The following is a 23,038-nucleotide window of genomic DNA, read 5'->3' as shown; positions in this document are numbered from 1 at the left end:
GCAACTGTTCAAGCTTGAAAGCCTAGAGCAAGCTTTCAGGGCAAAAATAAATATTTTTACTAAAATCATTGGCTTTAGAGAGATAAGTATTAAAGAAAATAGTAGGGGGAAAAAAAGTCAAATGAAAAGAGATTAAAAGAGATTAAAAGTTAGCATATTTATAAAAATTACCCTTTACTTGTCCTTGCTTTTTGAACCTGTTTCACTCAAGTGCTTTTTTATAGAAGGTAGGTGACAAAGTAATTAAAATTAAAAATGCTTTTGAGACTCATTTCACTATTGTGCTTTTCCTGTACTTTTTTTTGGAGTCTCCGAGGAGCAACCAGGCTAAACTGGGACTTTTATTATTTCTGAGAAATGTCTTCACATGATTTTATTTTTAGATTGTTTGGCTTATTTGAACTGTGAGAAAGTGTGAAGGACTGAACAGGATTTTAAGAGGTATTTAGCATAGAATATATTTAACGTTTATTGTGGAGCAGTGAGAAGGGTTGATATATTCCTGGTGAACAAGTAAATCACACAAGGACTCATGTCAAGCATGTTATACTTGTTAATGGTGAGGCTTCAAACATAACTGTGGTTAGCAGGAAGCTGAATGAAGTGAGAGACTATTGCCACATGTACAGGTCTTGGTGCCCATCAGTCTTTAAGGAGGCAAATGCCTCTCTTACCTGAGTGTTTGACAGTTCTGAACTTGCTAGGATGGCAGCACATCTGTCAGTGTTCTCAAAACCAAAGAAGACCGACCACCATCACCAGTAATAACACGCATGAACTGTAATAATTTTAAGACCAGTATGCTGAGGCCTTCCTGGGAGATTTTTCAGATGAGATAGTTACGTTTCCCCTAGCTTAGTTCTGGCATACATCCTCCTCCCCTCTACAACTCTAATGGAATATTTATTTCGAGAAGATAATATAGGATGTATTGATCCTGGTATAAACTCTGTTTGTATTTATTCTAGCCGTGATTAACTAAATTAAATGTTGTCTAGGAGGACCTTCACATGATGCCAGGATGCTCTATCTTCCTTTGATCAGATTTAGCATCTTATGATATCCCTGCTCTGTAGCCTTGTATTGGAACAAATGACTAGATTACTGGGAAGTGATTGTGGTGGGAAGCACCAGCCCAAGACTGTAGGTGGAAGAGATGAAGCTTCCAAATGAGCCCATAATGAACATGAAATCCAGTTTTAACTCTGCTCTTATTCACAGGCCATAGCCATTTGTTATTTGTTTTTTATGTGGGTTGTTCAGTGAGTGTGAGGTTATACCCAGGGAGCCTGGCCACCATATTTGCTCTTTTGTGCATCATTTTTTGAAATGCCTTCAGGCAGCTCAGGGGATGATGTACCACAATGAAATTTTCAGTGCTTATCCTATCTGTGAGAATGACCTCCAGTGTCCTTTATGGTCCCCCCTCTGGCCTTTACAGACCCCCGTTCCTCTGAGGAATTTAGTGAAGATCTAGCATGTTCTCAGTCTGTTATGTGACCTACAGTGCTAGTGATTCAAAACCCTATAAGCTGTTCACAGATCTCCTGTTATTCACCTTGTAAAAGAGAATCAGGCTGTTCTGAATGCCCCAGAATGCCACTGCCCATAACACATTCTGTAATGCCAGACCCAGTGCTTTTCTGATGAGTGAAGGATGTATATAGCTAGAAGATTTCAGTTTCCATTTTTCTCAGTAGGAAAGAGTTTCTGTCAGTTAAGACTTTTGAGTAGAAAGGATTCTGAACTTAATGAGTTTTCTTTATTTTTCCTTGTGGATGATGCTCAGAACAACAATTCAGTTAAATATGAGAAAATTATTTTATCAGGATACATCATTAATCATCTCCCCTTCCTCTTCTTTAGGCATGTTAATATTAATTAAAAAAAATAATTAATCTGCCATGACCTTGGTGATAAATCTGAGTTGCCAAGAGATTGAACAAGTCAGCAGCTGCTTTGCTGTGAATGTCTGATATTAAACTGGAGGTTGGCTTCCCTTTGCCTTTGGTTTTCAGTGACACCAGCTGCTATCTTGCTGAGTTGAGACATCTCAGAAAATGGGCAGGATGACAAGCAACACAAATCATATAATTCTGAGTAGGAAGCTCACTTGCCTTGAAAGATAGTTTGCTTTGGCTTTCAAACTTCCTATTTTTTCCTCCTGAACTGTTTCCTCCCATGTGCTTTTTCTTGTAGTTTATTTTTTTTTTGTGTTATGAACATTTCACTGTCTTTTAAAATTGAATTAGATGAAAGGTGTATCTCTTAAAGGCCTGCAACATGTTGTACTTCTAAATGAGTACTTGGTGTGTGATGTGGTAGTGGTGAAAGATGTATGCTCAAGGGGTAAGAAGTTTTTTCCAGTGTAGCTGCTGAATTTTGTTCTATTAGCAGAATCTTGGTAGCTGTTACATTTTTCAAGATGTGTATTTTTTGTGATATTGATTTAATAAATGCTTGCTTGCAACTCCTGTAAAATAAATTGTCCCCTAGTTTTGATAGGAATAATTCATAATTTATTACTGTTCCCTGATGATAGTAGATCCAATCTGTGACCTTTACTTCAAGGGAAGCTCTATTACTGAGGCCTCCAAAAGGGATTATTTCAGAAATACCAGTTGCATATGAGTTCATCATGTAAATGTATGCTTCACATTGAGCATGCAGGATAATGTGTGATGTATGACTAATTTGTAGCACTCACTGGTTCTCTATGATGAAGACCCAGTGCATGGATGATTCTGGCCTTTTCTGAGAAGCAGATGTTTGCTTAGGCAAGAAAAGTACTTACTTTAGTCGTGCTACTTCTCTACAGAGGAGGGGAAGATGGTCACCAGTGTCTGTGCTGTACTGTGAGTTGTTGGACCTACCATCTGATTTGTGGTCACTGAACATGACTTTAGTCACCTTAATTATGGGACTTGGTGAATATCAAAAGGTTTCATACTGGAGGCAGATTTTAGGTACATTTATTTAAGCTGGAGTCTTCCTTTAGTCCCAGTAGTCCAGTTCTGTTCTCCCATAGAGAAATGCCAGGCAGGAAGCAGCCAGTTGCAACTCTCCCTGTGCCAGATTGGAAACTGGAGACAGGATCAGGTTAGTCCGTGCTGTTTTTTTCCGTGCATCTGGCCAGCCATAACCTTAAAGCTCACATGAACTTTTTCCTGTGGACCTAAAAGAGAAAAAATGTTACAAGTGTAAGGATTTGATATCCTTGTTGTTCTGAGACCACACACCCTATTTTTAAGTTGTTTTGTGTTTTTTTTTTCTAGCCCTGAGACTCATCTTGCAACCTACCAATGAAAGGAGGCAGGAATCCAAATGTATTCTGCTTACATCTAAACCGTGTATTGCCTGCCATTTATAGCAGGAGTAGTGTGATGGTTTGCTGTCACTTAGATGTCACTCAGATTCCTTCAGTCTCACTACTACACTGTTGATCAAGTTAACTGCAAGGCAAGATTCATCCTAGGTAAATTCTTGGTACCCTAAAATAAAAAAGCCTGAATGCCATTGTATAACACTGTAGGTTTGTTGAGTAAAAAAGCAGGCACTTTAATTTTTTTAAGCACTGTAGTAAAGAAATCTTGTTCTGTTGACAAGTTCAGCATGTGTCTTGTGCAATACTTCTCTGTCTGCTTGGATCCTCCTCCTTCTCCCATCTGCCACCTTCTCACTCTGAGGAAAGGAAACTCCATTCTGTCAAAGCAAAGTGCCAGTGAAAAATGGGGAAGACTTTTAAGAGTAGCTTTTGGATGAGACCATTCACTAAAATCAAAACAAAAATAACCACAGCTCACTCTTGTTTTGCCATGTATTTAGCAAAAGGTTAAGGCTGACAGGTAGTAAGATAGAGCCCCTCAGGTGAAGGCTGTGCAGTTCAAAAAGGCAGAATCACTTACTTCTGCCTGTGATCAGCGCTCCATGGCAACATGTGCTTTGCAAGGAAAATAGCATAAATACCTATTAAGCAAAGAGATTCCCTGGCAAGTGAATTAAATGCCAGAAATTGAATGAGAGTGGGGTTAGTGTTTTTTTTTCTCTCAGGGTAATTAGGGTAGCTACCAGTGGAGTATCATAATTGTAATGGATGCTCTCTGAGTCTTCTGAAGTACGAAGTGTACCTCATTTTGAAATATCCTCCTTCAGAGACTGTGCATTTCTGTATTTCCCAGTTATTAGTCTTATGCTTTGTGAAGCTAATGCTTACTAACTTTGAGGATTGTTGCCCTCTGCAAAGGTTTTGTGGCTGCTTCTGCCTGATGCTGACTTGCAAATTCAGTGTGAGCAGTTAAAGCCTTAAGAACGATAAACTTGTATTATAACAGGGACTTTGTGCATTCATTTAAGTCCCCAGGGCTGGAGCTTAGTCTTGGTAATTGTCTTGGCTGGAAGTGAACGTCCCAAGTTTCACCCTTAAGTCTGCAGCTGGTGATCTCTGCCTGGGAGAGTTAAGGATTAGAGAACTCCAGAACTGTTTTTGATAGTTTGGCTTGATGTGCAGTCACCTACAAAATAATGGTAGTAAATGTGCTTATGCTTTCTTTATAGCTGGAATTTGGTTGGCTATTTGACGCAAGGGCAGCAGAAATCAACAGGACTTTGTCTGCTGGAGGTGCTGAGCCTTCAGGCTCCACAGATCACAGTGCTGAATATCCAGGGGAACTAAAACCATGAGGTTCTGCTTGAGTCACCAAGCCTCACTCTCTGCTGCTTTGAGCATTTCAGATTATGCTCATCACACATTCGTTGGGGTTCATGTGGCCCTGAATTAGATGGTTTTCATTTCCTCTGTTAACAGGGTTTTCTAAATCCTCATTCCTTGGCTGTGTGCAAGTATGCTTTACTGTTCAGTGAAAAGTCTTAGGATATGTGCTTCTCTCCTCAACTCTAAAATGTAAGCAAAAATTCTAAGTCAGAATTTCGTGATCTCCTTGCAATAGTGTAGGACGGTAAGAAAGAGATTGCATTGGTGAGAACTGTGTAGATACAACTTGTCTGAAGTCCAGCTTCTCTGCTTTATCCTGGGGAATGACTGTACTGACTCCACAAAGGCACAAAGCAAGTATTTTGTCCTGTGAAGAGGTGATATCCAGTCTTTTATACAGCAATGTATATAATAGTCTACTAGCTGCATTAGTGTTGGCTAGAAAAATTAAACTCGAAGTCGGGCTTGAATCATGTTTTAAGTTGTTAAACCCCCGGCCAAGACAGTAAAATGTTGATGATGCTGCAGTACTGCAAAGCTGTAACTTGGTGAATAAGTGCCTTCTATAGTAAAAAACACCTCTGTTTGGTGTTCTGTACATGGTCATGAAAGGCATTTTGAGACACAGAAGTTTAAAAAATTAGTTTTATTCCCTTAATTAAGCAAACAAATATTAAGCAGAAGTTGCTTCCATCTAATTACATTTTCCAGGCTCAACTTGTGGCCAATTTAATAGTACATTCTCTATCCCTAAGTATAGAGAAACTATGCTGAAGGAAATGAAAACCATGTGATACTTTAGTATACAGTAGGAAAGTCAAGTTTGTATTGCATGGTGCAATGATCCATCTGTCTTGGCATTTTAAAAAATTATTTATGTTTTCTAAAAGCTGTTTCATGGCTTGAACAGCATGGAGTTCAGCTGTTAGGTTGTCCCTAGAAAGCACAATATCCAAGAAGCCCCCATGGAACTGTGACAAGTACATTTCCCTGGAAATGAACTTTACTCACTTATAGTCTAGTTAGCTGCCATCAATTTATAAATGTATATATTAGTTTATTACTGATCTCTTTCAGAGGTAGTGAACCTGCCTCATCTTTCTGCTCTGGAATGTTTCTGGTGCACATTTCCCTGGTAAATGATATATATGACACTGGTGTGGAATTTGGGTGATTTCAGCCAAGATTTTTAGAATTATTTTAAGATTAGTAATTTTTTTTGTGCATACATGTCTTTTGGGCACCCAACTTCTTAAGTTTAAGGCAGGCTGAATTTCATCACAGTGGGTGATAATCAGGCTCATTATGGTGTCTCAGATTGATCAATCTTGGAGTATTCCTTTTCCAAGTTTTACTGTTTTCATATTCTGGTGGTGCAGGATGATTATATGGTAGTACTCCTCAATTGTTTCCTACTTTCCATCCAGATTGCAGCCCCTTCATTCTAGACTTGTAAATTCTCATGTCAGAACCAGGCAGACAGAGGCATTTAATACTTCAACCCTCAGAGGAAGCAACTGGATAAGTTTGTACATACATATTATGTATTGACTCGGGTTTGTGGACCATTTACATACAGACTCATGTCTCAAAGATGTGAAAACACATGTACAGGAATGACATCTAAAAGTTATTCCTCTCTTTTTCATTCATGTTCCAGGTCTACAGTGCAATAAGCTTTTTTTTTTTTTTCTCTCCGTATTACAATATTTTTGAATATTAATAGTTAAATTAAAATTATGTTAAATCCCCTTTCCCTAGAAGGCTAGGCTGCTAGTCTAGAATATAGTAGAAAGTATTTTTAAGTATTTCTGGTCTGGTTCTGAGATTCTCCCAATTTCTATCCATTTTAAAAAGGGGATTAAATAGTTTTTGGTTGTCTCACTCCCTTTTACTTTTTTATGAAGAATCTGAGGGATGCTTAAAGTAAGAGAGATTCTCAAGGCCATTTTTAATGTGGGGTTCCAAGAGAACTGCTAAGTAACTTCAGCCTTCCTGTTCTCTAATATCTGCACTACTTATCCATTCTGCTTACTGAATAGTGTTGAGTGTAGCTTAATTTGATGATCTTCCAAGTTTTGTCAGTGTGATTCAGTGTTAAAAAGTTCTGGTGCATTATTCTGCATATTTTGGACAGGCAAAGTGGCAGAGAAGTGACGGGGAAGTTGATAGAGCTGTTTGCATGAAACCACTCTGTGACAGATGAGTTGCAGTAAGACAGATCACTCCTGAATAGAAGGGGAACAGATTTCTCTGCAGGGCACAAGGAACAATCTAAGATTCTGATATATGCCTTTTCAGAGGGTATAAGATGGCCCAATTAATAATTTCAGCAAACGTACAGCTGAGTTTTTCATCTGAGTGTTAAGCAGTTAGAATCTCTAATATTTTTGTGAGGGTAGTAGTAATCAGGCATTCCTTTATAACTCATCCAGTCTGACCCTTGTGAGTTTTGTGTCTTCAGTGTCCTTATTTGTGTTCTCCCAAACCTCCTTTAGTTTTATATTAATATTTACTGGATGCCTTCTTAAAGCTCAGTATCTCTTGCTCTTCAGGATCTGTGCTTTCTCTTCCATCTTAGACTGGCACTTTGCTGTGTTACGGTTTTGGTAAAACACAGTCATCTTAAGGGTACTTTCAGCTTTCCTGTCATGCATTGGTGCTGTTCTTCATGGCAATCAAACTGGAACAACTCTGCCTTGTGCAGGTCAGTGCTCAACAGAAAGGGGATGGAGTCTGTAATAATTCTGAGCAGTGAATGTTCCCTCAGAGCAGCGCAAGCTGCATTGCACGAAAGGAGCAGTGGTCTGTAAATAAGTGAAAGGCTCCAGCATGTGCAGAGCCTCTGCCTTTCTCAGTGGGTTGGTTCACAACAGCTGCAACAAAGAAGGGGAAAAAGGTTTGTACAAAGCACAGGAAGTGCTTCAGCTTCCTCATAAACAAGCAAGGAATTTCTCCTTAGAGAATGTTCCTGCCAGATTTGCTGTGCCTTCTGTCTTTATCAAAGCAGTTGAAACAGGCATCATAAAGAATGACCAAGAAGAGGGAAATGTACTAGCTTTGAGTCTAAACCTGTAAAAACTTTGTGTAAATGTGATAGTTGAAAACACTTTATTCTGGGTAGAGAAATGGGATGCGTAATTTCCAGGAGTCAGGTACTTTGTATACAAATAGCCTGGTTGTCAGTGCATTTTATAATCCTGAGAATGAGGAACATTTACATGAGGACTTAGGTAGGCAGTGCATGCAAATCTTGGTTATTCTCCATAAAGCTCTTAAAATTCATTCTTACATAGCCTCTTGCTTCTGGGGCAGTTGTACCCAAGTATAATTAACAAAGGAGTGACAGAGACTAAACCAAAAGTCTAGTATCTTAAAGGACTTCTTATCTTAAACCAAGGCTCTCTTTGAACTCTGTATACAGAATAACTATGTCTCCATGATGATCTCACTTATTTCTGACCCATTTTAGAAATATATCTTCTCTTCCAATGCAATTTAAGTGTACAATGATGAAACTAAAAGGAACATCCTCTCAGAAGTGACTGAAAAAAGGATTCAGCGGCAAGTTTCTATTTAATCATACATGGTATACTGTAGTCCAAGTGCCAGTTTTGGGGTTATCCTGGGATGTATCAATATCCAGAAAAAGAAGGTAGTTTCATATTTAGGGTTTTTATTTATGGTTTCAGTTTAAATTTGAGCCTGAGTGCAGACCTTGCGCTGGGTTTGCCCTGTGCACAGAGGGCACAGCCCTGAGGGCTGCCATCACTGCATAGTTGGGAGAATCTCCCCTCCACAGTCCACAGCTGTATCTGTGTTTGGGCTCTTTGCACACCAGACAGGAATCCCATTTGAAAGGTCAATGGCCACTGCCATGGTGCAATGCCTCATTCTATCATTAAAGGTATCTGCGAGTGTGTAGATCAACTTAAACCATGCCTGATGCTTTTCTGCTTAGCAGCATCTGATTTTGGTATTTTAGATGTTTATCCAAAGGCCTCCAGAGATGCCTTTCATGGTTGGATGCAGATAATTGAAAGTTGGCAGTTTTCCTGCTCCTGGATGTCAGGTAGCCTTTCAGTGAACCTGGTTCTTTCAGAGGTAGCTGTTCCTTGTGGCACAGTGGTGGAAGCTGTAGCTCAGAAATGATTTGGAGATTTTGGTGGTGCTGATGGCTCTTTACAATGCTAAGTTTTTAAGAAACCTGGCTTGCAGCCCCAAGAGGCAGCACTGACCTTGGGTTACCCAAGGTTTGACTACATGAGTAATTAATGATAGAGGAAATTTGACAAATATGTGACTAATGCACAGGGATTCACCTAATGAAAATAACACCTTCTCTTTCCCAAATAGCTCCCTTGCAACATTTAGTTGTGTAGCAACTACTGCTGTTTTGTGAATGAAGCAAGTGGTTTCCACAGCAGTGTTTGTGCACAGTCCCCACCCCTCATTTGGCTCACAAAATTAGAATTACATTTTAGTGGTTTTGTAGACAATATAAGCAAAAGTACACACGGTATAGGCAATACACACAGGTAATACTGCTGCTACAGTAGACGAAATGTAATTTCTCATTCTTGCACAAGGCTCCTTTTCTGTGAACTTAAAGTGTCCTGTAAATGTGGGGGTTTGCCGGGAAGTGGCCAAAAGCTGGAGAGTAACTTCTGCAATAAGGTTCCATTCCTTACTGACCATGTTTTTCTCAAGTCCTGAGGAGGCAATGATGGCGCATATAATTTTGGTACCTGATAAAATTGTCTCATTTGGTCAGGTGAGAATTTATTTTAAGGGTTGAGAATGCTGCTTTAAATGATTGCTCTGCATGTAGTTAGCAAGAAATTCATCCTAAAGAGCCAAATAAGCATGTAATTTTGTCGTGGCTAGTCAAATTTTCCATATAAATTTAGAAGGAGAGTAATTTTCCCATTTCTATTTTAGAATGTTCCTTATTCTGCCTTTATAATTTTGTCCATTTCCTTATTAGTGCTCCTTTCAGAGCCCAAACATGTCAACAGTGACACCATTATCAGCCTGAAATAAAGGAACAAACATTCTCATCTTCAGCCATGGTTTGCCTGTGGCAGCTATTTTTAATTTTGCAGCTGCTGGAGGCTGAGGCAGATGAGGCAGATTTGCAGCTGAAGACTTGGCCCCTGTATCACACGTCCACTTTCCAAATGCCCTCAGAAGTGTCGGGAAACGTGGGGCTTTCCAAGGGGTCTCTTCACTGAAGTAGCGCTTCTGGAAAAAGAGACCGAGAGAGCATGAGGCAAAGCACTGGCAGTAGCAGGGAGGCATCCTGCTGCTGATTTAGCATTTGTTTGCAGGTGTTCAGATTGGAGTTTGAGGTGGGAGCTGATCATTTTTTCACCAAGTGTGAATATGAGCTGACAGACTCGTGCACTCTCCCGTCTATTCTGAGCAGTGCAAGTTCCAGCGGGTCCTCGGCCTCCAGGATTTTTCTTTCCTGAAAGAGGAGGTAGTGGGACATTTTGGCATTGCATGAGGAGCAACTTGTGCTCTTCCCACCCTTGACCCCTATTTTGAAACTGGTGTCACCACTCGGAGTTGAAGATCAAACTGCAGAACCCACAAGTGCAGCAGTGACCTGTACCTGGCGTGATGTGGGCATTCAGGCAGGCGAACGTTGGTGCCCACCACTTGGAAAAGTGGCCAGGCATGGAAAGCACAGCTGTGTGAGTGTAAACATTGTTTATTTACATGTCACTTCTTATGACTAACCTTGATCAGGCCTCAAAGTGCCTCCTTTGTCTTGATTTTGCCAATATTTTGGTAATTTATCGTTTACTGTGATAGAAGTTAAGATGTGGCAGTGCATTTAGTTAGTACCGCTGAGTGGTGTGGTCTTAATAGATGGTTGGTGACAGTCCTCAATTTTTTTAGATGCTGAAACACAAAATACTTTATTTTGCAGCTTCCCACAGTCAGAAGGAAGTGATGTGATGAACTGGTTGAAGTTTTTAATGGTAAATTCTCTGTTTTGGGACTGAAATATAATTTGAAACAGTTTGTTTAGTTTAATTTTGTCTTTAGCATTCGGCCCAAAATGCATAACATGTTACCTACTCTTTTGCCAAAAATTCACTAGCAGTGGTACACGTGTGTTTTCACTGAATTTTTAAATCCTTGTTAGTGGATCCAGGCACTTTGAAAGCTGCATAGATTTTCTTAGTGATACATAAACAACAGTTTATCTAGGCCTTGGACCGCTTTAGAGCTTTGTAAATATAATTCCTTTTTTTTTCTTTTGTTGGTTTGCAAACTTAGACTAGATTTTGACTTGTAAAAACTTAACTATATTAAAATATTAACTATATATAGTTATATATATATATATATACACACACACATGCACACACACATGTATATATGTATATACATATATATAGTCTATATGTATGAATATATGTATATATACATATATGTAGAATATTAACTATAAAAAATATAGTCAAGAGGGTTCAGATACTTCCACTTTTGACCACAGTGTTAGTTAGGTAGTTAAATATTTATGATCTTCTGGTTTCATGTGAGATGATCATGGAAAAGTGGTGCAAGTAACTTATTTTCACTTGTGTTGAGCATCTTTGCTTGAGTATTGTTGTTAACTATCTTGCTGATCCTAATTTAGCTGACATTCCTGTTAGTTACCTGACCTATTGAATAGTCTTTCTTATGACCTCAGACTTTTTTGATCATATCTCTCTGAGAATAGATTTAGGCATGCACATATAAATAGGCTCTCTAATAGAGGGAGGTTTTGTTAAGCAGAAGCAATGCTGTGAGAGTTAAAAAAGAGAGTGAAGTAATGTGTCTTTGAAGTGCAATCACCGCATTCAAGTGTTCCAATATAACACTTTTTTGATCTTCTAAGAAATAAAAAGGCAGTTAATGCTATAGCATTTTGGAGAAACTAAGCTCTAAAAGGACATCCTGTTGAGAGGACTCATTAGTTATGCAGTCTAAAACTGTGGAACATGCTTAATCTTGTAAAAAGTAAAGAGGGCTCCATGTCTTCATTCTGCAAGGAACTTTATATCCATCTCTCTTGCATTTGTGTGACTAACAGGCCATTCAGAACATAACATGTTCATTTAAAAACAACTGTCCACATATGCCAGGCATCTCCAGTGTGTCACTTGTGCCCTATGACTTGATGATACTGAAGTGAGTAACACACCTTTGAAATATATAGCTGATAAACCTTTCAAATATATACATGAAAAATATATATCGACAGACCACCTTTACTTTGACCTACTGGCTAGAGATAAGGAAATAGTATCTACTTGGTGGTTTGTTGTTTTGATTAGTCTTGTCTTGTTTTGTTTCAAATCCATAGTCAATCCCTAGCAAGATGTGGCAAATCTGGAGCACAGGATGGTCAGAAATGCAGACCCAGGCTGTTTGCAGTGTGTCTTTTATGCCTTTTCAATGAATGGGAAACTAATTGCACTTGGCTGGCAGGGCCAGTTCCCTCTTCCTTCCATGAACACATTTCATAAATCTTTGATAAGAGACTGTGTGGTTCCCCTTGTGGTAATATATTTGAGCTCGCCTTTCTCAGCCGTTAAGGCCATGGACTTCTCACACAACTTCTCACCTACAATGCCTCCAGCATCCCTGTAAATGACACCAGCTGAAATTCAGGCAGAGCTGATGCTGTTTTGTCCCCTGAAGATATTGGATATTCCCTCTGTCAAAAAGCCCAGATTTGGCAGATGTTATTCTTAGAATAGCAGGAAGTGAGAAACTTGGTTTCATAACTAAATAACAATAAAGTTAGGTTAATGAGCCCATGAATCATTTGAATGGTTCAGCTCTGTGTGCATCTGCTGCATGCTAAAAATTTCCCAACAGAATTTGCAGTGATTTTAAGAAAGCTGACATAAAGTCAGTTGTCTTTGATCTTTGCTTGGTTTTGGGGTGTGCTTGTTTAAGATTGGGAAGCTATTGAAGTAATGAAATGAAGATGCCGTATTAGCCCAGGGAAATATGATAGTCTTATTCTGTCTAGCTCAAATAAAACAGCAAGGACATAGCATATTCTTTATGTTTGTTCACTATCAAGCATGAAATGGTCTAAAATACATTTTTCAGTCTCCTGTTTAGGATCCTCTAATAAGTTCTTGATCTGTAAAGTTCACGCCTTCCTCTTTCTTTTAAGTAGCCTGTGGCTATTAGGTCTGAATTTTGCCAGCTCTCTTCATGGTATGATAATCACTTGATGCTTTGAATGGGGAATTACAAATACAGGATCTTTTGAAAGAAGATGCTGTCTTTTTAACTTGGAGCATTTTGACTGATTCCCTCTTGTCTCTTGTCATCCCAGACTTATCCTAGTGATGGGGCTAAACAAGAAAGACTTGGCTCTTCAGTCAATAGAGAGGTCATTAGGGCTCCTGTTGTTATCATTTGTAGCATTAAATCCTTTGAAAACATCTTGCGAGAATAATATTGAAAAACAGTGCAGGCAAATTAGAAGCCAGGCATTCATATTCATGATGCAATATAAATAACTGGGTTTGGACTTTTAACTGCAAAGCAAGAAACATTTCACTCATTTAAGCAAAGTTGTCTATGTCTTTTTATCCATATGAGAAGGCTGGCTGCATCCCTGGCAGTGAATAAGTTAACCTACTTAGTGTTTTGTGTGTAGGCAGCATGCAGTTCTGTGAGATTGCAGTGGGCAATGAAGCAGCAGAATTCAATTTGCAGCAGTGACCTAAGAGGGACTATTTTTAGTAATAAAATAGGTCAGGGGATGTGGTAGTGCAGACTGATAAATGAACAGTCTTCCCTTCCACTTGTGGGGCATGTTTTTGTTCTCCATTGTCGAAGCTCTGCGATGGAGTCAGTGCTGTCACGTGATTAGTGTTAAGAGTTTTTTATTATTGTGAAGCAATCATAGTAAAGTGCTAAGTTTTATTTTAGTGAAGAAAGAATATAAGTAACTATTTTGCTTAGGGATTCATGGAAGGCAAAGCCAACTAGGGAGCAGGGTGTTTTAAAGCCATTGCTCAAAGCTGGTCTTAGCACTACTGGAGATCTTATTTTGCAGTGTTGCCATGTGGCAAGTTGTTCTTGGAGTCTTTTTCCCTTCCATTCTGCTGGCTGTTATGTGCGTTTTTAGCTTGCTTCTGTTTGCTTTCTCAGTAATTTATGCAGATGAGTGTTAGCTTCTTCCTCTCAGGATGGCAAAAATGAAACACGGCTTTATCCTGTTCCTTTGAGTCCCTGGGCTCTTGCAGGAAGCTTGCAAAGGATCTGTTCAGCCCATTCTTATGACACAGAACAGTCCAAGTCTCTTTTTAGCATTATGCTACTTGACTTTCTCATTTCCGCACTTCTTTGGTCTCCTTGAAATTCTGTTTCAGAGCAAACTTGGAAAATGCCTGTTGCCGGTTTGTGCCTTTATAATCCTGATGTTAATTACCAGTGTGGCAAAGTCCCCAGAAGCTCTAGTCATGGAGCAGTGTGTCTTCATGCTATATTAACAGCAGAAAACCAGCAACTTTGGCCAAAAGCTTTTGTTTTACCCTGGAAAAAGAATGCTTAGCAGGAAGACAGTGATCTCCACTCCGGGCCGTAGCTGCATCGGTATCAGTGTGTCACACTGTGTGAGAAGTACAGTTGCAGGATGCTCAGGCTGTTGCTGGAGCTATCTCCAGGAGTTAATGAGCCCTAATGAGCCCTGGTGAGATGCACTGGGATGTCCAGTTCTCCTGCTTTGGAACTAAGCAGATCGCTCCCCCTGGGGTTGCTTAATGTTGTGTGAATTATGTGCCTGTGCTGGTGCTTGTTGGCCCATTCCTGCCCTGTGGCTCACTGTGAAGCACAGATATGGGTGTATGGCATGGGGGAGATATGTCCTTAAACTTTCCCTTATTTTATATCCCTTCTAGCAAAATGTGTTTAATTTTCATGGTCTAGTTAGGACCATGATGAAATCTCATCTAGCAGAGTTTTTAAAGTGCTTAAAAGTCCTTGAATAATATCACTTTGATATCATATTTATAAGGAAAGTAAGCTCAACATTGACCACTGGATTAAAAATGGTAAAGTTTGACTGTTCTTGACCCTTTTCATTTTTTTAAGATTGCAAGTTAGCTATAAATCATCCTCTAATATAAAAAAAACCAAAACTTAAAAAATTGGTAAGTAATTTGAATTTCTAACTTCTGTATTTTTCTGCACCAAAGGTCTCTTTCTATATTGCAAATAACCACTGCACACCTCAGATAACCAAGAAAGTGCCATGGGAAAAATACAAAAAGGCTTCCAGTGGGATCAATGCAGTGGAGATATTTTCAGCAACACTGAGAAATTTGAGGGGGCTTTTGTTCATATTCCATTATCACTGCAGTTTAATGTGCTTCTAAGGGACATCTTTTACTATGAATACACCGCCTTGCACTTTCCTTTCTAAAGAAAAGGCCAGTGTTTTTGTGGTTTCTTTTCTTGTTAACCTGTTTTTGCAAAAGATAACTTGACAATATCATTGACTATAAACTGAATTGTTTGGCATTCCTGTCCACCTTTGCTTATCGTGGGAGCTGGAATTTCATGGCATGCTGATCAAAGTTCACAGCCTGTTCACTGCCCATTTGTGGGTCAGCTTAGGGGAGCAGAGCTCGAGAGCCAGGAGCTCATTTATTAGGCATGCAAGGAGAGAAATTCACAAATATTCACAGTTTTTCTTCTTAGGAGTTTGGAACACTGCAGTCCTCCCTCCCTGTCTTCACCCACCCCGTAGTGACCTGTCCAGTATCTGGGATGCCGTGCTCTGTTCTGTTCCTTAAATACCATAAAGTGGAAAACTTGCACTCAAAAGGTAACTGGGACCATCCTTTTGCTACTAACATTTAATGATAGTTTCATATTTAGAGAGAGACTTTTCCTCTCCATTACAAACTAATTTATTTTAATTGATTTTTGAAAAGTCTGGTTTTTCTGTATTTCCTTGTGTTTTCTCAGCATGACTGAATGAAAAACCACTCTGTGCCAAAACACTGAGAGAAAGATGGCTCTCTTTCTCTCCTGTGATATCATGTTTGGTGTAGCTATCACAGTGTTTTGCACACAGTGCCTTGCTCCAGCATTTATTTTGTGCTTGTTCTGGGGGCATGAGCCTGACGGGGAGACCTGAGCTGCAGTATCTGACAGTGTGACAGTGGAAGGTCTGGTGGGAAAGTCACCAGTGACTCTGTGACAATGTTATGTGTCTATTCAGATTATCCAGTCAACACTTGGATAACCAGTGGGCTCAGATATGGGAAAAGTAGATCCTGCTCCTGCTGCTGTCACTGGTGTTTTAGCTGACATGAGGTAAAATGTCCTCCATCATGTGTCACTCCGCTTCTTCATTTGAAAAATGAAGGTGATGCTACATTGTGTCCATCAGGGCTTCTGGGGAAAGGATATATATTCTTCATCTCTAAGCTTTTAATCTAATCTTTCCAAAGTAAGGATTTTATGGATAATTTCTGGACTGGCCTTGGCCTGGAGAAGTGCAAGAGGAGCCATGTGGTTCAGTCTGTGTGCCGATGAAAAGGAAAATCCTGGCTTTCTGTACTCTAGATATGTTTCCAGCCAAAAACCTAGGAGTGAAAAAGGACATTTATCATCACTCTGAAAATCCCAGGCCTCTTTCAGCTCAAATACTTCCCAGAACAAGTAGCTCCAAAGTTTACTTGAAGAATATGATTGTAATCCAGAAGTGGAAAACACAGGATTTTCATACTAGGTATGTCCAAAGCCAGTTCATACTTCAACAGCCTTTTTTCCCTCTTGCTTTATATGCCCACACATTTGAGCAATGAAGAAAACTGACACATGGAAATCTGCCTGTGTTACCCACAAGTAGTTGAACAGGAATGTCAGGAATGAGTTTTATGTCAAATCACAGATAAATCTGTCCCCGTATCTCTCCCATATTTGCTGCTTTTTCAGCTCTTTTGTGTAGGGGCTGTCTGTGTGTACTGGGATATCCATTACCTATCCCTTCCTGCTGCAGAATGGCCACAGGGGATGGATTGTCAGAAGAGAGAGAGGAACCACAGCCCTACAGGGAGGCATAAGCAATGGATTCTGAGCATTGTTAATAGCGTGACAGGACCTGCAAAATTAATATGCTAGCTGGAAGGTACAAAATGTAGCTCTGTTCTTCCTTTAGGCTCTGACTCTTCTCAGGGCAAAGCAATGCCTGCAAAGAAGTGTTTCTGATGTTGCTTGTCACTCCTTGGTGTATTGCCTGAAGGAGGCAGCCTGTGTAAGAAACAGGTGAGCTGCAAAGGGCAGCAGACTGTGTCCTCCCAGCAAAGTCAAGTGTCCTGAGAGGACCTGTAGAACTTTTTTATTTTTTCCTGTGTCCAAGCTAAGAAATTCTGAATGTACAGGGCAGGCTCTAATGGTGCAGTGAGCTTTCTGACTTGCTTAACATAGTGTTTAATGAAATTATCATTGTTGGAGGTTTCTGTCCTTGTCTGCCCGCCCCTGCTCCCCCCCACCCCCCCGTTCTATTTCATTGTATTTCATCACTTTAATTGCTACTGTTCTGGTACAGGGCCAGATGAACTGAGGATGTTACTTTTTTTTTTTTTTTTGTGCAAAAGCAGTATTGTGTCCTTTAGTGGACTCTTCCTACTCTCCTGGCCCTCTGCTTCACTGATCTGCAGGGCCAAGGCGAGCTAGCAGCAGCCAGGCACTGTGCTCCAAGCTGCTGCTCACCATCTTCCCAGAAGTTTGAAGTAGGGTCTGTATTCCTGCTTGGATTTGTAGGTGCTGTCATGCAGTTCTGATCACTATTGAGTGAGTTTGGGCTAGGACCTGTGTGTGCAGGTGGAAACCAACTTGTGAAAATTTGGCTGAGAAATTCTGTATCAGTTACAACTGAGAGTACACATGCATTTTGTTGCACACAGGGCAGGTCTTGGTTATTGTTTTAGAGGAGGAAAATTGGTTTTGTTGCCAGCTTTGGAGGTGACTTGAAAAGATTTCTGTAAAATTAAAGGTCTCTACTGTGCAGAGACTTCGATTAATAAGCTCACTCAGGAATCATAGCTGCAATAATTGTAATTGGAGGCAGGGCTTTGCTGATGAGTCACCTTGTTGGGGCTGTCTTCACTGCCTTCCTTGAGAAAGTGGAAATCTGGAAGAGAGGAATTTGTGTGACCTGTCAGTACCAACCTGGCAGTAGAAATTGGCACAAGCTAGACCCTGCTGTTGGAAAGAGCCTGGAGAATCAGCACAGTTCTTTGTGCTCAGTTGGTGCTAGTTTAGGTCACAGGTGTGTCAAAGTTGTATCCAAAGGGAAGAAAGCAAACCAATAAACATGATTTCAGCATGAAGGAATGCAGTAGAAGTGAGAACATCAGGGACTGTCAGGCAGCTTTGTACTTCAGTGGCCCCTTAGATTTCAAAAGTTTTGAGTGTGATCATTTGGAGTCTGCAGAGAATCCACTCTTAGTAGGAGAACAGTCCTGGCTTTTGCCTCTTTCACATGAATTTGATGATAGGTTTCTCTGAAGAGCACATGTAGCTCCTGCATTGAAGCATGCATTTGCAAAATTCAATAGAAGCATAATCTGGTTATTCCTAATTTTTGGGGGGAAACTGGAGGGAGATGAGAAAACTATTGGGATTTAGTAGATGAGCTTTGGGGGGAAAAAAGACATACAACTGAAAGGCAAAGAAGTTTGACTCAGATTTTCAGGCTTCAGTGAAGCTGCTCTTTCTTTTCTCAATAGCCTCTTGCTTTGAGCTTTTCCAGAGTTACTGTTTAATTTAGTTCATTGTTGCACAGAAAATTGAATAGTAAGTGAAAATTTTCAAATTGTCTTTGACAAAACTTTAGTAAGTTATTTTTGTCTGTATCCCAAGGGTAAACCCCTTGAGTCCCTGATGAAAAGAGTGTAAAAGCTTCAGCAGTGATAGCTTTCTGCATGTCTGATATCTGTTTGTACAAAGTTTTACCCAAAAAGGGAAGTGCTAGGGCCCTTTTTTGAAAAATATAGTTATCTATGGACTAGTATGTACTAATATTAGTACTATGTACTAATAACTATGCTGAATGCTCACAGGCTTTTTCAACCTTTAAAGTAAATTTTCTCATATTAATTTCTTTGAGGATTAGAAATCAGAAAGAGGATTAGAAATTCTGGAAAGAATAGTAAGTTCTGACACAGTGTTCTTGGATGACACATTTAAAATAACATTATAATGTAAATGGTTAAGAATTAAAGAAACAACCAATTGGTAATGTCGGCCTTGAGCAAAGTACAGTATAGGAAGCACTGAAAAAACGTTTCCCTGCAAGATTAAGATAGTCTGGTTTGCTTTTTGATTTATTGGCTGGCTGAATGAATTCATTAATTGTGTATGACTACTTTTACTTCTGGGTGGTCATTTTTCATTTCAGATTTCATTACTGAATGAGTGTTTCCTAGGGATGTTCTTATCATCCAAAATTAAATACATGAAAATGTTAGGGAGGCTCAGCCCTCCCTTTTTATATTGGTATTTTTCATACTATGGTTTTACCAACTGCAGAAAAATTCACTTAGGCTGCAATACCTTAGGTTTTGTGCTCATTACTTGAACACCATAAGATTTCCTCTTACTGGAATACATGCCATGTTCCGTGTTATGATTTTCAAAACAGTGGTATGGAACTAGAGACCCTCTTTTTTAATTAAATGGTGAAGAATGAGACAGACACTTGTTTCTTAAGCATTTCAGATGTACATAAAGCGCTCAGCATTCAAACACCATTGTGACTACATTTGTAGAATGAGAGTTCTGAGTGTGCAGCTTGGTGGGAGGTAAGGATAGATAACATTTGTAAGAAATCAGACGACTTAGGGAGAGATCCTGAACATCTTGGCTTGTAGTTTGAACACAGTTTTTTTTTTTTATAGGAAGGACTCATTTCCTGGACAGCTTGCAAACAGTATGGTCTGCAAACACTCCTCTCTTCAAGGATCTTAAGGCTTTTAGCTGCATGGAGAAGCAGCATTTCAGGAAGCACATAATGCCACCGTCTGCAGCTAAGGATGCTGTTCCAGGGAACGGTGCATTTCCTGGAAGGAGAATGCTCAGCAGAACCTCAGTGGCCTTGCTGGCCCTTCCAGCCAGAGGGTAGCAGTCTCTGGATGGACTCTGGGTCCATAAGGGCAATGGAGTTGGATATAGCTATTAGCAATTAATTTTATTCTCAAGTATTCTCCTTAAAGTGAGAAAATAAGAGAGAGTGTAGGGAAATCCTCATGATCTTCCTTTTCTTTCTTAGCCCCCACCTTCAGGTTTTGTGTCTGCAAGTAGAAGGCAGAGCTGTTAAAGACCACAGAGTGAAGACTTTGTTATCTCATCTCCCTCCTTCAGTTTTGGCTCAATACTGACCCCTCATCCTGTAATTGTGCAGCAGATGGGGTGGGTGAATCCCCAAGTCAGCTCTGTGGCAGAAAAGACTGCTGTGATATTTTGACAAATCTGTTCTTGCTTGTGGGCTCTGACACTCCCAATATTACTTCATGTTTCTGTGAGAATTATCTCTGACTATGTAATACAAAAAAAAGGTCTTGTGAGGAAAGAAGGTGAATGAGGTAACTTAACCCTCCTGTAAACACATGGGTGTGATGAGCAGGAGCCTGGCTAGGAAGCAATTTTCCTGCTATGTGGCTTTGTCCCATTCAATAGCATCAAGCTGTAATTATTGGTCTCTTACATAGTTTATTTTTTCTCTACTTTTACAATACTGATATGTATCTGTAATGTCAAACTCTAACTTACACCTGCTGTCCGAAATGGGAATGACAGCTCATGCTTCTCTGTCAGTCACTCTGTGGAGACTAACTATAGTGAGAGCTGTCTATGAAATATATATTGCTGTATATCTGATGTCTGTGGATAGTTTATTATGCATAAGAATAAACTCTGTAGTGGAAAGGGTGAGATTTTTATATTGCTTTGTTTCTAAAGTCATCTGATGATTAGTAGTATTTATTTTTCTTTTTCAGGTGGATTAAATAAGCTTTACCTTGCTAGTCATGCCCTTAGATAGCAAAATATAGCAGAGACATTAAAGATGAAACTGATCTGAACCTGGGTGGTAAATATTGTGACAGTGCTATCCTATTTTTGTCCAGAGCTTCCTCCTACTCCTGGGTCTGTAAAGTGACCTTCTCTCCATAATTTAGGACACATACTAATTTGAACAAACATAGCAATAATTCTCACTGACATAGGGCTAATCAGGGTAAGTTGGAGTCAAAACAGTATTGTCCTCCGCAAATAAATGTATCAGGCAAAGTTAGTTTCAGCACATGTACCCAGCAGCTGGCCTTGAAGATCGTGCAGATTGGTCTGTTCTGGGTGACAGGATTGAGGCTGCAAATGTCAGATCTTCTTCTGGGGAACATATTTAGCCTGTTTCTGAATATGTCTCTGTGTGTGCATATAACTTACAAACACAGATGTGTACACACACATAAAGAAAGCTCAGATTTGTGAGATCTAGGATATGGGTCTGTTTTGTTTGGTTTTTTTCTCAGTATTCATTTGGCTTCATTGTAAATGAATACTCTGCTGTTCCTGACTGTATTGTCTCTGTGTGACCCGAGATGAGCTTTTCCTTGCAGTGCAAGGTCCCTGTCACTCCTTGGTGCATCTGGCTTGGAGCAAAGCTGGAACGTGGCAGCAAGGGGCACATGTCCCTCCTGTTCTCAGCCCCTGTTACCCAGGCCTCTGGCTGTTTGCTGAGAAGTGTTTGATTGCTGGTCTGGGGTGAAGGAGAAGGATATTAGCAAGACAACATGGCTTTCAGTCCAGGGAAGAGAGAAGATGAAGAAGCTGGACAAATTCATCATATTCTGTAGCTCAGTCTTGATACAACCAGAATCGGCCCTTTACAACAAAAAGCCTTGCTTAATGTCTGTTATTTTCCACTCTTCTCCAAATAGCAGTCTTGACACCCTGCAGGATATCAGCCACATTCTTAAGGACTTGAGAGCTCAGATTTTTGTCTCAGTTCTAGGCAGTGTATTTGTTCAGCGAGGCACTTGACTGCATTAGGGACATCTCTAGAAACTCGAGCATCTTTATGGATGTCATATCCTGCAGCCAGAATGTGGTGAGTCAGCACCAAGGATAGCAGAAGTTGAGTTACTTCCTCCTCTTCACTGCAGCATGTCACTACATACAGTTCCCTTCTGTTGAGTAACTTCTGATGTCAGTTCTTTTTTTAATATTTATTCAATTGGAAGCTATCTGTAATTTTGGACTCCCTACAAGGCTTCTTTTCTTAATATCATCATACTGGGAAATCTGTACAAATGGTAGGCCTTGACATAACACCTTAACTTCCAAGGTTTGTTATGATGTGTGGTAGTTTGGCGTTCGGTATGTTAGGGGAGCTGCACCCCGTCAAAATCAGAATAATGTAAGGAAAAATTATATGGAAAAATGGGGCTGATTATCTTCACAACTGCCAAAATAAGTGGCAGAATGGAGTTTTCAAAAATATCTGCCATATAAGGAATAGTTTTGGAGCTGTTTTGGATTGTTTCTGGATAACTTATCACCTAATCCTGTGTGAAAAAAGGAGAGAGACTGGGCTTGACTTCAATTTCTGTGCATAGAGGGGTAACTTAATGACAGTTTGCTTTGGGTTGTGGGAGGTAAGTCAGATTTATCATGTTTTGTTTGTTGTTTTTTGTTAATTGGTGTTTCTGCTACAATCTGTCTTCTTACACTCCAAAATAAGTTGCTAATCTTTATTTTAAAACTAAAGGAGAAAACCTCCAAAATCACCTGATCCATGCTGTAATTTATATTTTTGAAAAAGACACCCATTTCTGCTCCCTTTTATTTTCCTTTGTTGAAATTCCTGGGCAAAGCTGCATATTTTGATAGTTTAGTGCTGCTGTCAGTGGATTTGTCTCCAGGAAAAACTGCAGACACAGGGATCTTACTCTTCTTAGGCAGGTTCTTAGGCACAGCAAACCATATACTGCCTGCTCCAGGAGGGCTGGATTGCAGTGCTTAGTGGTGAGTCTGGAATGGTGACAGCTCCGATCTTACATTCCCAAAGCTCAAGGCAGTGCTGGCATCATGGGAACTTAGGTAGAGTGATAGGAGGACCAAAAAGAGGAAGAACAAGGAGCCCAGACTGTTACCTAAAAAGACCTTAGATTTTTAGTTGTTAAAATTGTAGGGTGGCAGGAATGAAACACACTATGAAAAATGAGATTACACTATTAAACTGTCTCCTTGTGGTGACCATTTGTGGGCTTCTCTGCATCTCTA

The 23,038-nt window shown here is 39.9% G+C and overlaps 1 protein-coding gene across 15 annotated transcripts in view; it reads left to right on the top strand.

Moving 5' to 3' along the window:
- Positions 1-23,038, top strand: part of SERGEF (secretion regulating guanine nucleotide exchange factor) — a 142,194-nt gene that overhangs the window by 87,457 nt on the left and 31,699 nt on the right. For 4 of the 15 annotated variants that reach the window (XM_086895347.1, XM_023929068.2, XM_086895353.1 and 1 more), the window contains one exon: positions 19,654-20,686. The exons of 6 other annotated variants lie outside the window; for them this stretch is intronic. In XM_086895347.1, the coding sequence (XP_086751473.1) occupies positions 19,654-19,877 (224 nt within the window). In that variant the 3' untranslated portion in view covers positions 19,878-20,686. Of the gene's footprint in view, positions 1-3,275; positions 3,611-15,429; positions 15,570-19,653; positions 20,687-23,038 lie in introns of those variants that run through there. 5 more of the 15 variants (XM_086895355.1, XM_086895350.1, XR_015288619.1 and 2 more) reach the window with 4 other exon arrangements.

Source organism: Cyanistes caeruleus, chromosome 6 (genome assembly GCF_971803275.1).
Source record: "Cyanistes caeruleus chromosome 6, bCyaCae1.hap1.1, whole genome shotgun sequence".
In the NCBI taxonomy this organism is placed as follows: domain Eukaryota; kingdom Metazoa; phylum Chordata; class Aves; order Passeriformes; family Paridae; genus Cyanistes; species Cyanistes caeruleus.
This window is presented reverse-complemented; position numbering and strand designations above follow the sequence as displayed.